The sequence below is a fragment of the Rousettus aegyptiacus genome, unplaced genomic scaffold (assembly GCF_014176215.1).
Source record: "Rousettus aegyptiacus isolate mRouAeg1 unplaced genomic scaffold, mRouAeg1.p scaffold_m13_p_1, whole genome shotgun sequence".
Lineage (NCBI taxonomy): Eukaryota > Metazoa > Chordata > Mammalia > Chiroptera > Pteropodidae > Rousettus > Rousettus aegyptiacus.
In genome coordinates, this window is record NW_023416284.1 from 69,141,661 (window position 1) to 69,157,377 (window position 15,717).

Consider the following 15,717-nt stretch of genomic DNA (forward strand, 5'->3'; position numbering starts at 1 on the left):
GCTAGAATATAAAGTCTTTAACTAGAAGTAAATATACAAAAATCAAGGGTAGTGGGAAATTGATTTGTTTTAGCGACTATAAGATTTTTCAACTAAAAGCAGATAGAACACTTAAAAATCACTATTTATGATTAATCTTCCATAATATAACATATATAACATGAATATTAAATGTAAATCTTTTTTAAAAACTGTATTTTAATTCAAGCTAAATAAAATCTAAGATAATATCAATGGGAATATTAGTGTCAATATTTCTCAGAAATATTTTACAGAGTAATATCAATTTATATAAATAAACAATTTGCTATATTTATAACGAAGGAAAAGTCCTTAATGACACTTGTATTCCATATTAACTAATTTGTCCTCTCTGGACCAGGCTATACATGGCACACTAAAATTCTAACAAAATTTTAGGATGTACAGAAATCTTAAAGGGAGATAACAGTTATTTTAAATTATGCATAACACTGGGAGAGCCAGAATAGCTTAACAAAATCCACAGCTAATTCTTATATACCTTACTGGTCAACAGCTTTTTATTATCTTTTCTCTACCAGCCAACCCATAAAACTAAAATCAAGACAAACAGCTTGATTTTAATTTCTGCTCCTTGACCACTCACTACTGACTTCTCTGATGGAGATTATAAAAAAGAGTGAAAGCTAAGAAGCGAAAAGGAGAAGAAAAAAGCTAAGAGCCTGGATACTCTTCAAATTCAATAATCATGAGTTCTAGGTAATCCTAAAGAAAATACTACCTATTCCCTGAGATATTTTAGCAGAGCAAATCAATAAAATATATACATTAGATAGATTTCCCCCCACCATCTAGTATATCTTCACAGAAGTGTGACTTGCAAGTGAGAAACACATATGACAACCATTCACTAACTCTTCCCAAATTAGATGCTTAGCACAGATATGGAGATACTTCAGTATATTTGACCTGCAGTCAAGGAACAGCTAAACTTAGAGCTATCACATTATTCAATATACACATAAAGTACACGTTATTACAGGTACCGAAATACAAAGATAAGACATTCTCTCCCTCAAGATGACAACAGTTTTGTTAGATTTACATGAAAACAAGTAACTGTGGCTCACCAAGATAAGTGCAGCAGATATATCTTTGGACAGAGTGAAAAACCAAGGAAAGAATCTAGGAAGCATCTGGGAAGGGTTCATGGAAGATGTAGTATAGTAGAAAGCATTCTAGAGTCAGACAAGATTAGAAACCAGTTGCTAACTAGTTATGCAATTTGGCCAATTATTAAAGCTTTTTAAGACTTGGCTTCTCAATCAAAAAAAAAAAAACAAGGATAATAATATCTACATAGTTAAGTATAAGAAGGGAAAGACATTGAGTAAGCAATCAATGTGGTTTCTTGAAAATATTAAGCACTCAATAAATTGTCTGATATCATTATTATGCAGCCTTGAAAAATGTTACCAGTGATTTCTGGAGTCCAGTTAGCAGTAGCCATTGTATCACTGCCAGTGGCCTCATTACACCTTGTTGGATTCACATGTGTCATGTTCACTCTGAATTAATACCTTAGCTGTGGGCTACTACAAATCAGAGAGCAAAACTAAGCAATGTAGTTTCAAGAGTAATCTAATTCACAAGCCACTCCAATTTCTATAAGGTCAAAGACCATTACGGAAGAATATAGCAGGGTTATTACCTTAGTGATATCAATAGGAAAGCAAACACCCAGGGAAAATATCTCTTACTTGGCACTACAGAGGCATTATATCAGTCAACACACATCGTAGCAATATTAGGGTATCTGATGAACTTGTTATTACAACTGCAATCATGTGGTAAGTACAGAATGAGAAAAGGTTAAAGTAAAAATTTCAAGAGAATAAAACGGTAAAGAAAAAATACAAGCTATACAGGAGGCATCATCAGGGTACTAAAGGGAGGGGAGAACAGGGATGTGATGGAAGAAGCATCTTAAGGACTCTGCCGTGCTAAAGAGCTTATCTTCAACCTATGGGTAATGGAGAGACATCACAGACTTTAAGATGAGGTAAAATATTTTTTAATCTTTTATTTTATGTGCTGTTTCTACTTCATATCCAAATTTAGTAGATATTACATAAGCTCATTATTATGTTTCTTCAATTCCAGTGTGTTTTTTATATATACATACACACACATGCACGCACACACACACATATGTGCATACATATGTGTGGATATATATATATATATCCATATGTGTGTGTGTGTATGTGTGTGTGTGTGTTTAAGATAGCTCTTTGTCAGCTACATCGTCATTTGAAATGAATCCCATATTGTTTAATGCAGTGATATGTTAAAAATAGGGTTTATAGATGTTCCAAATAAAGACTACTTGTTTGCCATTTAGGAATTAAAATTTCTCCCTATTTTCCTTTTATTCACTACACAGTTATTCAATATCTACTCTATAATGTACCATACATAATGCTAAACACTTGATGAAACCTTAAAAGTGCATCTTACGTTAACTGTAGTAAGTATCTTCTGTTTCTATGGAAATTTAATAAAATGTATTATCAACAGATCTATTTTTCCACATCACACTTTAAAAGGATAGAAACTTTGGTATTTTCCTTAAATGATTTCTTCTTTAAACTGTTCCAAAAAAATGTTAAGCTAGTAAAAGGGTTTTAAAAGAAATCTCAAGAGTCAGGTGAGTGTGAAGTGAACAGAACAAAGAAGGAAAACAGCCCAGTGAAGAGCTCTATAATTATAAGTCTGTAGCATGAAGCACCTTCCAGAAATACAAGAAGGCTGGGTGCTACCAATATAATTCTCAAGAAACACTTACTGTAAGGATATTAAAGCATCAGGGTAGCTATTTCAAGAGTGGGTTCATCTATCCCTACAGTTAAAAAAAAAAAAATCATCACCTGTCATTCACAGGTGTTATTTATTTTTGTTTTCATCTTTTCTCTAGTTTCCTTTTTTTCTTATTGGGGAACTCTCTTCAGCACTCTTTAGATAAGTGAATTAATTTTTGTAGAGTAATCTAAGCTTAGAGAGTATTAAATGGGGAAATATAACGTACTGGTGGGCGCTGGCTGAGGTTCACCAGGTTTGAGCTCTCTTCTCTAATGTCTTTTTCACAATGGGAAGCCAGTGAAGCCTCTGGAGATCAGCTACCTGTCCTATTACATAAGGATGTATTTGTGGAACGCTGAAAATTCTGGGCTCTTCTACTTAGATGAGAATAAGAACTACTAAGGTGCTTAGGTTTTGTCAAAGCAACATAATAAGACTTTAAAAGCTCTTACGTCTGAATGGTGTGAGTCTGTTATTCTTGTACACCTTTGCTGGTTTCATTTTCATCTGTTTCCTTTGGATTGCTTTTTCCCTTGATGTGGCACAACAGGACTGGATTAATCCCCGTTTATGAAGTGCATAGGAATGGGTGGCTTTCTTTGGGACAAACTCTTGCCCTTGAAGCTCATTTACTGTATCATCTTCTGCGGCCTCTTCTGGTCAGAACGTTAAGACTACAAAGTGGGCTCTACAATTTATTTTATGAAGAAGACTCTTCCTTCATTGTTAAAAAAAATAATAATTTATTTTTTAATTACTGCTGACATACAATATTATATTAGTTTCAGGTATACGACACAGCGAATAGACATATATATAACATATGAAGTAACAACCTAATAAATCTAGTACCCATCTGACATCATACATAATCATTACAATATTATTAACTATATTCCTTACACTATACTTTAGATCTACATGACTATTTTGTAACTACCAATCTGTACTTTTTAATCCCTTCTCCCCTTTCACCGATTCTTCCACCACCCCGCCCTTGCACCTGGCAACCATCAAAATGTTCTTTGTACCTATGAGTTTGTTTTGTTTGTTCATTTATTTAGTTCTTTAGATTCCACATGTAACTGAAATCATACAGCATTTGTCCTTCTTTGTCTGACTTACTCCATCTAACACAATACCCTCTAGGTCTATCCATGTTGTTGCAGAGGGCAAGTTTTCCTTCTTTTTTATGTCTGAGTAATATTCTATTGGTTATGTATCACCTCTTATCTATTCATTTATTGATGGACACCCAGGTTGCTTCCATATCTCGGCTACTGTAAATAATGCTGTAGTGAACATATGGATGTACATGTCCCTTCAAGATAGTGTTTAGGATTTCTTCAAATAAATACCCAGAGATGGGATTACTGAGTCCTTCTTTGTCTCTTGTTCTACGCTTTGTTTTAAAGTCTACTTTGTCTGTCATAAATATTGCTACCCCAGATTTTTGGGTTTTTTTGTTTTTTCTTTTTCTTTTCTTCATTTATTTATTGAGCCAATCCTGGGTGGAGTATTTACAGAGGTGGATATAGCAAGATCCTTGACTCAGGAAAATGACAGTGTAGGAGGGAAGGCCAATGTTATAAATATCTTAACAGTAAGAATTTTAACAAGGTAATGTCATGACAATCAGAATTTATCCTTCTAACCACAATCTATGAACTAAACATCTGGTGTTTTTCCAAGTAAAAGGTAAAGCTATATTTATCATTTTCTGTTGGTTTTTTAGATACTCTCCTGGAGCACCTACTCTGAGGTCAACAACTAGCACTACTTTAGATGCTGAGGATCAGGGTTTCCGATAAATGTGGTTATTAGTTTCTACTATCATGTAGTTATTGAAAGTGCTGGATTTATTCCAAGAGGTATTTGGTTAGTCAGCTCAGAGCCAATACACATTTTCCCCCCTTGTGTTTACTCCTTACCTGATTGTCTCTAACTCTAGCTACTATGGTTCCCTTGATCTTTGACAAAGTTGTTTATTGACTATATATTGGTAGGGCTTACTTCCCTTCCTACCCACCACACATCTAGCTCATCTCCTGGTCTTCACAATGTATGTCTCATATCTATTGCAAACATAGCAAGACTATTACACCTCTCAACATATGTGGTTTTTATAAATAATTGCTTGCTTTTTCAAGTGTTGAGTCAAAGAATAAGTAAAAATTGATGTCTGAAACTTATTTTTAAATAGCAAATCATAATTGTTCCACACTGTCCAAAGTATCACTGTCAACAAATAGTATACCTCTACTAAAAGATCTGGCTAGCTAGGAATATGCAAATTACAAAACTGAAATTGCTGAATTTCTTCATTATATGTTAATAACTAATGATCAGATTGCTGTCAACGCTGTTTTCAGAATTTCTAAAATACATTGTTGATATTAGGCTTTTCAGTAACAATCTCAACAAGTATAGGCCTCAAATCAAATCAACAATCTTTTAAATATTTAAATAATCATTTTCATTTATGTATTAAATTACAGCAACTACACTTGCTTTTAAATTTCTGGAATGTTATTTTTCTAAAAAAACTAATTGCAAAGAACACATCTAATTAAAAATATAAGTGACTTATATTTATGCTCTGCACATGACTTTTCAACAGCACTTATTAAATTTCCATAAATATGGGCCTAATATAATTATTTTAATTCATATATTATTTTATTTCTCAAATAATAGTCACGGGTCCTAGAATGTGCTTTTTCATTTAAATGGTTGCTTCTCATTCATGTTATTTGCTTATATTTATTGTGTCATTTGTCATCAAGTACAACAACTACCTGTACACATGTCCATTTTTCTGGTTTAATGTGAAGTAACTAGAAGGTAAGCGTCCTGATCCATGGAAGGCATAAAATGAAACCAGGGATCTCACACTATCACAACTCCTTTTTTTCACAGTGATCATAAGAGCATCAAATGGAAAAATACCAAAATCTATATCTCTGATACTACTTCACCCTTAAGTATCTCCAGAGAAAGAAATGAAACTTAAAACATCCTCAAACTTATAGTACAGTATCCTTAATGACAGGGTTAACACTCAGATAAAAGATAATGCAATGTTCACTGCTGGTTGCAAAATTATGCAACATATTAACAGACCTGAACTAGACAAGAGTTCTAAATGGAGGCACTGAGGCAAATTTATGCAATGGAAAACTGAAGGGCTGCAAAGAGGAAACAAAGAACTATGACAATCTGGCAAGCACTGGAAAAGCTAGGCAACATTAATTAATAGTGAGGAAGCAAAAACAAGATGTGTAGACTGACAATGAGGAGATCTGAAATTCTCAATTATTCTTGGTAATGTGGGACCACAAAAAAAAAAAATGTAAAAGTGGTTTTAAATGAAGCTCATGTGATGATGCTGAGGCTGCCACATTGTCTGGATTGGTTTGTGTCTGTGTCCGCATAGAAATGGGGTGCTTTTCCTTACCTCCAGATGCTCTAAAATATAGGGAGGATTTGTCATGCCAAGCCTCAGCATCGCTCCCTCAGGAATCACGTCAACCAGTTTCCACAGTAGTGTGGGGAGATCGGTGCCAATATCTCTGCCATAAGCCCCTGTGTCTTCACTGGTCAACCATATCTCACAAACACCCTCTGTGAATCAAAGGAGATAATTAACAAATCTGTTGCAGAGCTGTTCCCTTCATCATACAGCTGCTCACTCTTTTTAATGCAGTATTTCTCAACATTATTATGCAGGCAGTCTGGGTATTCAATTGAAGGGGGGAAAAAAAGCAGCTTATCCCATGGTGGCACTGGGTTATTAAGTTCATTTTATGAACACTAGAGAGTTACAACAATGCTGTAAATTATCAGCGCATCCTATGGAGTGATTAACATTCACAGTCAATCAGTTAAACCATGCTTCCTCCAAAGCACTTTGATCAAGACTAAAGCTTCAGTCCCATCACAGAGAATACCTATTTTATTGAACACCATAACTGAAGAGTCACTCTCAGAATAGGTACTATCAGCAGTTAACTCACTAATAAACCCAAGGAAAAATGTCAAGTGTAGCTAAGGTTTAACTCACAAATGATTAATTACGAGGTATCCATTTCTCTTGTAGTAACTACTCTTTTTTGTCTTCTTTATCCAATTAAGAATAGAGTACACCATATGGCTGCATTCAAAGAAGTTAGTCGCTGTATAAACTAAGTATTTGTATTGGAATATCTGCTTACTGACAGCATCCTATTTTCCATCAATCAGACTTCAAAAATGGATCTATGTTTTGGTACTATGGTTGTTATAAAGAATCCTGACTTCAAATATTATAGCCTACAATAGCTTCCTTCCAAAAATCAAAAGAAAATACTTTTGGATAACCCAGAACTATTTAAAATGAATAAAATAGAGTTAGAAGGATCCACCTAGGTTTGCACAGAACCTTTCTGATGGCACACTCAGTTAAAGAATCAACCTATTTTAAAAGGCCAAATGAATGGTCCACAAGGCTCAACAAACAATAAATGGGCCAGTGAAATTTGTTCATGATACAGTGATTTGTTGCTTCTAAGAACCTCAGTGTGCACGCGTGCGCACGCACACACACACGACATACAAAGAAAGACTGCAGACTGAATCAGAGTATAATTTTCTAGAAAGAGTCTTAAAATTATAATTTCAAATTGTCTTTGGTTGATGGAACAGAATTTCAAAAATACATTTAAATATTCCTAGCCAAGAGAGACAACAAATAGAACACATGGCTTTTATATGAATGTGAACTGAAAATTTACAGAACACAAAACCATAAAGATTTTCACTTTCCTTAATGTGTTCCACAGAGGTAGAAAAATATACATGAAGTTCTCTAATCATTATTTCTTTTAGAATAAAAGGTATAATTACTTTATCAAAAAACTAGCCAACCTACACAAAAACATGTTCACTTTCCCCTACTTGTCTATCTTTTTGAGACATGCACATCCTCACCCACACCCATACAACACAGAAAATACAAGGATAGAAATAGGATTTCAGTTTCCTGAAATTAATGGCTTAGCATAGAAACAGGAAATATCAAAAAAAGCTCCATTTAAAAAGTTGGAGATGTCTCTGTTATTTGAAAATCAGTAGTGTTACGAAATATGGGTTTTCTTAATTTGAATATGTAGTTCCAGAAATTAATAAATTGTTGCTTAGTTTTAATCATTCAATAAGAAAATTTTATCCTTAAAAGGAATAGTCTGGCATGTTTACAGTCTCCTTTTGTAGTCTTATAATTTTATAAATATTCTCTGTATATGGAGTAAATTTTGTTTTATTTAAAAAATGGGTTGCAATTATTGGCATCATCATTTTAATATTACATATGTCATCAGGCACTGGACTCATACAACTTTTTTTTTTTTTTTAAATCTTATCACAAAATACACTCCAGGAAAAGAGATGGCTAAGTAAAAACATAAACAGATTTTAAAACACTCTGAAAAAGGTTATAAAAACAGGACATTATCCATAATTTTCCAGTTACTGGCATTTGAGCAACACAATATGAATATTTTAAAATGAACAGAATAATTTTAATTTATAATTTTTCCATCCAAATGGTTCCATGCTACGCCTTATGTAGAAAGAGTGAGTTCCTGGAACAGTGCCTCACTGCTGCTAGACGAATATAGAAGGGGAAAAATCACTTTGAATAGGAATGGAAATAACATCCATGCAGAAACAGCAGCAGCCAGCTCTTAAAGCTGCATAGGTGGGGACCAATAGCCCCCTGGTGGGCTGAAACTTCAAATTAAATCACATAAAGAGGAAGCAGCTGTAACACTAAATCAGCAACAACAGGAATAATGGTCTTGATGTCTCCAAGATCAAGGCTGCTAAAGTGCTCTATATAATAGCAGCCTGGCTTAAAACACAATGAAATGAGAAAACATGTGCAAAATGTGAAACCCCCAGACTTCAGGAGAAATGCGCCTGGCCAATTCAATCCAAAAATTTGTCTAAGGTGGTTTTGCTCTTAATCAATGTGAGAAAATTCAGATTCTGTGAGGTTCTGTTTCAAGCATGAATTCTAATGAGAGCTGATCCCTTGAATAGTTAGGATATGGAAACTCATTTCATACTAAAGGTGAAGCTAAATATGGAATCCCCATGCCTGACATCCTTTTCCCTGGGAAGTCTTGTGATTACTCATAGTGCAAGCAGTTCCTGTCAGGTCAGCTTGCATATGAGTTCACCAGGGAAACTGAAGGCTGCGGTCTGTAATCACTAATGGATATTGGGACACATGCATGCTTCTATCTGCACACTTAATTGGCTATACGTATGGACAGAAGTGCTTGCCTAAACAGCTTCATTCCTTAAGGACTTCAGTTATGAGCTATATTCTTTTGCACATTCATTTCTTTATTCGTCCATCAAACATTTATTAGGCCGTTACCTACTATGTGCCCCACAGCGACTCCAGCTCATATCAGATGTGGATTCATCATTAAACTTCTGTGATCTAAGATGGGCTATCATCCAGGAGCTGGCGAGGGGACAATGAGAGACATCCTGGGAACTTCACACACATCCCTATCGATGGTGATAAAGGCGGGTGGGTATTGAAGAATACGGCCTTAGAAACCAAAGTGAAGGAAGAACTGGGCTGGCTGGAAGTGTATATGATATCAGCTCCTATGAGACAAGCCCAATCTGCACTATAATGTGGACTTTGATTAATATATGTCATAAAAACAAACACATGAAAATGAAAAAGAGAAGCAAGCAGGAAGAACTGAGATAAGAGAAGTGAATGCCCAAAAAAACTCCCATTCTTGTAAAAATAAACACATGCCAAAAAAAAAAAAAAAAAAAAAAAGTAGTGGGTTTGGAAAAGTGGGAGACAAAAATTAGCTTTTTTAAGCATCCAAGGTGAAATTTTACTTTTCCTAAAATTGTTCAACTTACCTGACTTTTGTTCACTTTCCTTAAATTGTTCAGTCTATCTGACTTTTCTAATGAACATTAGGTTCATCAGATCATCTATCCTTTTGTTGTGTAAATTTTAGTAAAAAAAAAAAAAAGCAAATATTAGAAATAAAATGTTTCTTACAAAGGAAAACTCTTTAAAAAAGTATAGTTATTAGAATATATTATCATTTTACTCAAGTAATTACAGATCAGCCTACAGTTGAAATTCAGTTATTTTTCCATGAATAGAGAGCAACCTCAACAGCTAGATTCTGATCTCTGTATCAAAGTAATCTGAGATGACAGAGGTTGGAAAAAGTAGAAGACATAAGGGTTAATAATAAAATAAAGATAATATTCTCAATAAAATAGTCTCACAACAAAGAATATCTTTCTTGAAAGATCAAACTTTGTCAAAATTCAATTTCGAAAATTTGACTCAGTATAATTTTCCTATATATGAGCTCCATTGTAATAAATTAAAATATGGGTAAAGACTGATTTCATCTAGTCGGAGAAGTGATATTTCTCTAGTAGCTCTCACTTTATCATGGGGGGAAATTTCCACCATTATAAGTTGTTGCAATTATTCCATTATGAGTAGTCTATAAAAATAAGGATTACAAAAATATAAAAACTGTAAACTATGTCTAATGGAATTGCTAAAGAGCACTAGATGGCAAGAAAATCTACACCGACTAAGCAAAGAAAATCACCTAAAAGTCTGCTAAATCTTTCAGATGTGTGCTCTCCCCTTCTCCTGTTTTCTGCTTTTCATTACTCCCCTTGCCTTTCCTCCTCTCAATTCCATCCTCTAATCTCTCTCTACCATCCCATTCGAGCTTTCATGCTTCATTTTCTTCGATAGTCAATAAGGCATATAAATTAAACATACATTATGCTATATTTATTTAATACGCATTAAATTCTCTGCTCTTAATTTCCGATAGTCTATTGTTAAGGATCACAGTGCATATTAATTAGATTTTTATAGACTCGTTCTTCTAAAAAAATAACCCTAGAAAAATTCGGAAATAAATATGACCCACTGTTTAAACATTTGAAAGGTCATGGAAATTTATTTAATAGAGATGTTTATAAGTAACAATATACTTAGGGAGCCTTCTATATGTATTTAGCCTATTCATCTAATAGCGAAATTAGACAATAGAACTCCTTTGGTCCCTTCTAATTTTATTATTGGACACTCAAGGATTTTATGTTTTCTTGTTAGATATAAAGGACTTAAATGACAATTTTATTAAAGATAGCATTCTAAGAGGACCAACTAAGGCTACCTTTTATATAACAATTATATATCACTAATAAAAACCCAATTAATAGGCCACCACAAAAGACAATTATTAACTAATTCTTCAATTATTCATTTATACTATTTTTACAAATTTTAGTGACTTTAAGGATTTTTCTTTAACATTTTCTTTTGAACAATGTTAAATTTATAGGAAAGTTCCAAGCATACTACAATGAATACATGGCCCTCCTTCACTCAGACTCACATATACCATTTTGTAACATCAGTTAGCACTCTCTCCACACCCACAAACACATTTTTTTCTTTTTTCTGCACCATTTGAAAATTAGTTGCAGACATGATAGCACTTTTAACCTAAATAAGTCAACAGACATATACGTTCTAAGATCAAGAACATTCTTGCTCATAATCACAATCCAATTACTGCTCTTGGCAAACTTAATACTGGACAACACTTCTCTGTAGCGAGACTGAATCAATTTTATTTCCCTGTGCAATTCACTCTGGCTCAGGCCTCTGGGCTTTAGCATATGCTGTTCTCTCTGACTAAAATGCCTTCCACTCTTCTCTGCAAAACGTATACCTCTTTCAGAAAACTTTCTTGACCACCCAGACTAATACAGATGCTCCTCTCCTGTTCCCTCAAGAATCTTGTGCAAATTCTGTATCACAGTGCATTATAATTAAAGCACAAAAATCTTTTTAAAAATACATATATGCCTTGGACAATTATAGTGCAAAGCATACAGAAAGCATGTAATAAATTTTGGCTCCATATACATATCTAAACATACATATGTATGTACATGCATACATACAGAGTATGCACAGGAGTGCACTGAGCTCTATATTAGACAATGAAGAAATACCAAAATGAATTTTATTTGGAAAATATGGAAATGCAGCTTGAATCTTACAAGGTATGTTGCATGGTCTCTTTTAATTTCTACACTAAACTGGCAGTCTTGCTTAAAGTTCCTCACTCTCCTATAGTGATGCTGGAAAGCAGAGAAAGTGAACACAAATCATCTTTTAATTTAGAAGTTAGACTTTACACTTATAGATAAGTTCAGATAGATCAATTACCTACCTATAAAATGAACTTTAAAATTATATTCTTTATTCCTTTAGTAACAAGAGTTAATAGAGTATTTCCAGAGCATCCTAACACCTGTGATTACAGTGATAAACAAATAAAAAAAAATTATTGGTATAAATTGATAATATTGCTAAACACTAACAACCTGTTTAATTTATTTCTTTTGAAAGGGCATAATCACAGAGAATATTGTTTATTTCTATACTTCTGTAAGAATGTGGAAATCATGGAAAGCTAAAGACAAACTAAATTACCCTACAAAAGATTTTCTGGAAACAAGGCATCTGACACCCCAATGTCCAAAATCTGCAATAAGCCTCAAAGAGGCAGATTAAGTTTATCCTTTTAACACCACAATGTGTTTTGTTCCATATATGAGCTTTTAAAAATATCCCTAGAGAAATACAGACAACAGTGTCTATGAATGGGCCCTCTGGTATTTCATCAGGATGTGGGGAGAGATGCTATTTTGTCTGTAAACAATAACAACGTCTCAACTCTCAGCAGTCCAAACATTACGGATACAAAAGGAAGTAGGAAGAGGGAAAAAGAAAATAGTTGGATGCCTGCAACACAGTACCTTTCCCACAGAAAAGATTATTAGCTGATCACAGTGATTATAGGAAGTTATCTAGATTCCAAGACTAACTTGAAGAAGTATAGAACAGTTTGGAGGATAAATGAAACCAGAGAGCAAAGGATTTTGCATTATTTGGGCCAGTGAATTCAATTACAGAATGAAGAACAAATAGAACTTAAATTTTAAAAGGACAGAATATTTTTATGACAAACGTTTCACGGTTTAGAGGTCTTTCTCAAGATGAATTCTACCAAATCGAATAAGACTTGAAATTCCGTAGTTCTAATTAGGGTATTTAATGTAGTTTTCTATTTTATATTATATTCTTATCTTCAGTTGGATAAGAATCAGGTATGTAGCTTAGGTGTCCCAATATAAATAAAACATCATTCATTCATTTATACACTCATTCTCCTTCTAGCAAATATTTGTTGAGTTTGTTATGTGCCAGACACAATTCTAGACCTTAGAGACAGGTCTCTGTTCTCTTGAAATTTATTCAAATGAGAGACAATAAACTAAGAGATGAATAATATATTATCAAGTAAAAATAAGCACTAATAAAAGTTTTAAAGCATGATAAAAGGAATGAGTGCTAAAGTGGCTGGGAAAGGATATTGTTATTTTTGACAGGGAATAGCTGAGGAAGATTCACAATGACACAAAACCTGAACAAACCAAGGTAGTAAGCCCTATCTATCAGCTATCTGAAGGAAGAACACTTGAAGCAGAGGGAATGTAAGTGCAAAGACCCAGCCTGATCATGATTATAGTTCTCAAGGAACCACAAACAAGTCCATGTGCTTGGGTGAAGTGAACAAGATGTTTGTGGTGAAAAGGAATTATAAGATGGAAGCTAGTGGTGACGTAAGTTGTTGCAAGATGCTCAGGCTCATAAAGGAGAGCTAAGAGAGCAAAAATTACATGTTGATAACCTCTTTGCTGTAGCCATATGCATTATGTATATTATACTGCCAGTGAAAGCTCTCAATAACTCCATGTTTTAAGATACTTTCAAGCTAAAGCTCATGAATATTCAAAGCAGTTTCAGAATTCTCAAATCATTAGATTTGGTGTATAAGAAGGAATAGAAAAAGGAATAATAGATCAGGAAATTGTCCAGTCTTTCTAAGAGAAATTCATTTCTTTCATTTCTTTTTTGGAGGGAGAATTTATTATAATTAAATAAACCACATGAAACAAGACTTAGAAGTTTAAATAGAAACAAGTAAAAGAAAACTGAAGCTAGTCACACATTTATGCTTTCTAGTTGGTAGAACTTAGAGGGAAAAGAAGTGAGTGATGCCAGTCTTTTATCTTCTCCTTTTTCTTCTTCCTTTTTTCCACTCAATAGAACCTAAGGACTACTACTGGGCCCCAGCTTCTCAGTATTATTTAAGTTGACATCCAATAAACCAACATTTGCCACAAACTCAGAGTGTTCAAAGAGAGTGAAACTACTGCTACGACTTCCGAAGGAAGGACAAATAAGAAAAAGTAAAATAGAGTCCTCTTACGAGGCCAAAAAAAAAAAAAAAAGTCATTTTTTCTTATTAAAGAAAAAATAGGCTCACTTTCAAGAATCCACTGCCCACACATCAAGTAACTATAAAGATAAATGGAATAATTCAGATCAGTTTCACTGTTTTTAACTATTATTGCTGACTGACCCCAAGAGTGGGTTATAGTAGTCCTATAATCTGTGCCCTTTACAGGTCTGATGTTGCAGAGATCTGAAGATGGTTATGTTTTCTGGTGAATAAAAAGTAAACAAGAGGAAAAGGGGTGAGCATGGTTCCTGCATAATAAAAGGGTAGGGTGCAATTCTAGGACACAAAAAAATATTTAAATATTTGTAAGTTTTATGAAGCTGATAATTGTGCCTTGAGGAAAAGAATAATAATTAGAATAAAAAGGTCTGATATATACTGAGTTATCAAAGATTTAATAATCAGCTACCTCTTCAATTCAAATTTCTAAACAAAGCACTTTCAGGTGTTATTAATAAAAGGTGATTTTAATATCATTACAATAGACTAACATATATGTCAATAATCAACCCTATAGCTTGCCCAAGGTATTGTAATCAAAATTATATGTACCAATGTGTCTGTTTCCATAGATAAATGTGCAAATTGTGGACTCCTGTCATATTAATGACACGACAAAATTTTAATTAAAAGGAAATATTGTGAGGACTTCCATTTCTATACATGAATCATTAACTATCACAGGAATTGCTTTAATGTTATAAACTAGCAAATCTGACAAAATATATGAAGCTATCAGACAAGGAATAAGAGGCGATGAAGGATTGCAACTTTTGAGAGAAGCAAACAAGGTGAGTCCTATGATTATGATTGCCTATCTTACTGCCTGGAGGCATTTTCTAGCCCACGGTGCAGAAAAGGGGGAAACCAAACATAATTCTATGACCTTACTGAGGGGAGGAGACAGAGATGATAGTTCAGAAAGCCACAGTTTTCAAGATTAAATATTATAGAGGTAAGAGTTGCACAGAGACAGAACTCCAAAGATCAGCAGAGGGCTTCCTCCCCCAAGTTTTTGACTGAGTACTTCCTGGGCATGGAAACTAAATCCCAAGGCTGGAGAAAGAAGCATAGAAAAGCAGTAGGCCAAACAATTCCTAGAATTCATAAAGGACCAAGAACAGTTTGTGTTCCTACAAGACAAAAGAAAGACCTTAGAATGCATGAGTCATTAGATGGAGTCCTTAGAAAGGTATCTGCCTTAGTGGTGGAAAAAAATTCATGTTAAAACTAGAAGCTGCTCTAGACCTATACTAACAGATGAGGACTTTCAGAAATCTTTATTCTGCTATTCTTGCTGATATTAATAAATATTATTTAATGAACTGAAACAGGCTGCCTCTCTATCTATCAGGCCATTAGTATGTGGGGTTGAGTCCATTTTCTTTCTCAATTTTTGTGTTCCGTGTCAAAGGTGTCATCAATTACT

The 15,717-nt window shown here is 34.0% G+C and overlaps 1 protein-coding gene across 3 annotated transcripts in view; it reads right to left on the bottom strand.

Moving 5' to 3' along the window:
* Positions 1-15,717, bottom strand: part of CDKAL1 (CDK5 regulatory subunit associated protein 1 like 1) — a 626,461-nt gene that overhangs the window by 294,320 nt on the left and 316,424 nt on the right. For all 3 annotated transcript variants that reach the window (XM_036229008.1, XM_036229005.1, XM_036229004.1), the window contains exon 10: positions 6,302-6,468. In XM_036229008.1, coding sequence (XP_036084901.1) covers positions 6,302-6,468 — 167 coding nt within the window. The remainder of the gene's footprint in view (positions 1-6,301; positions 6,469-15,717) is intronic.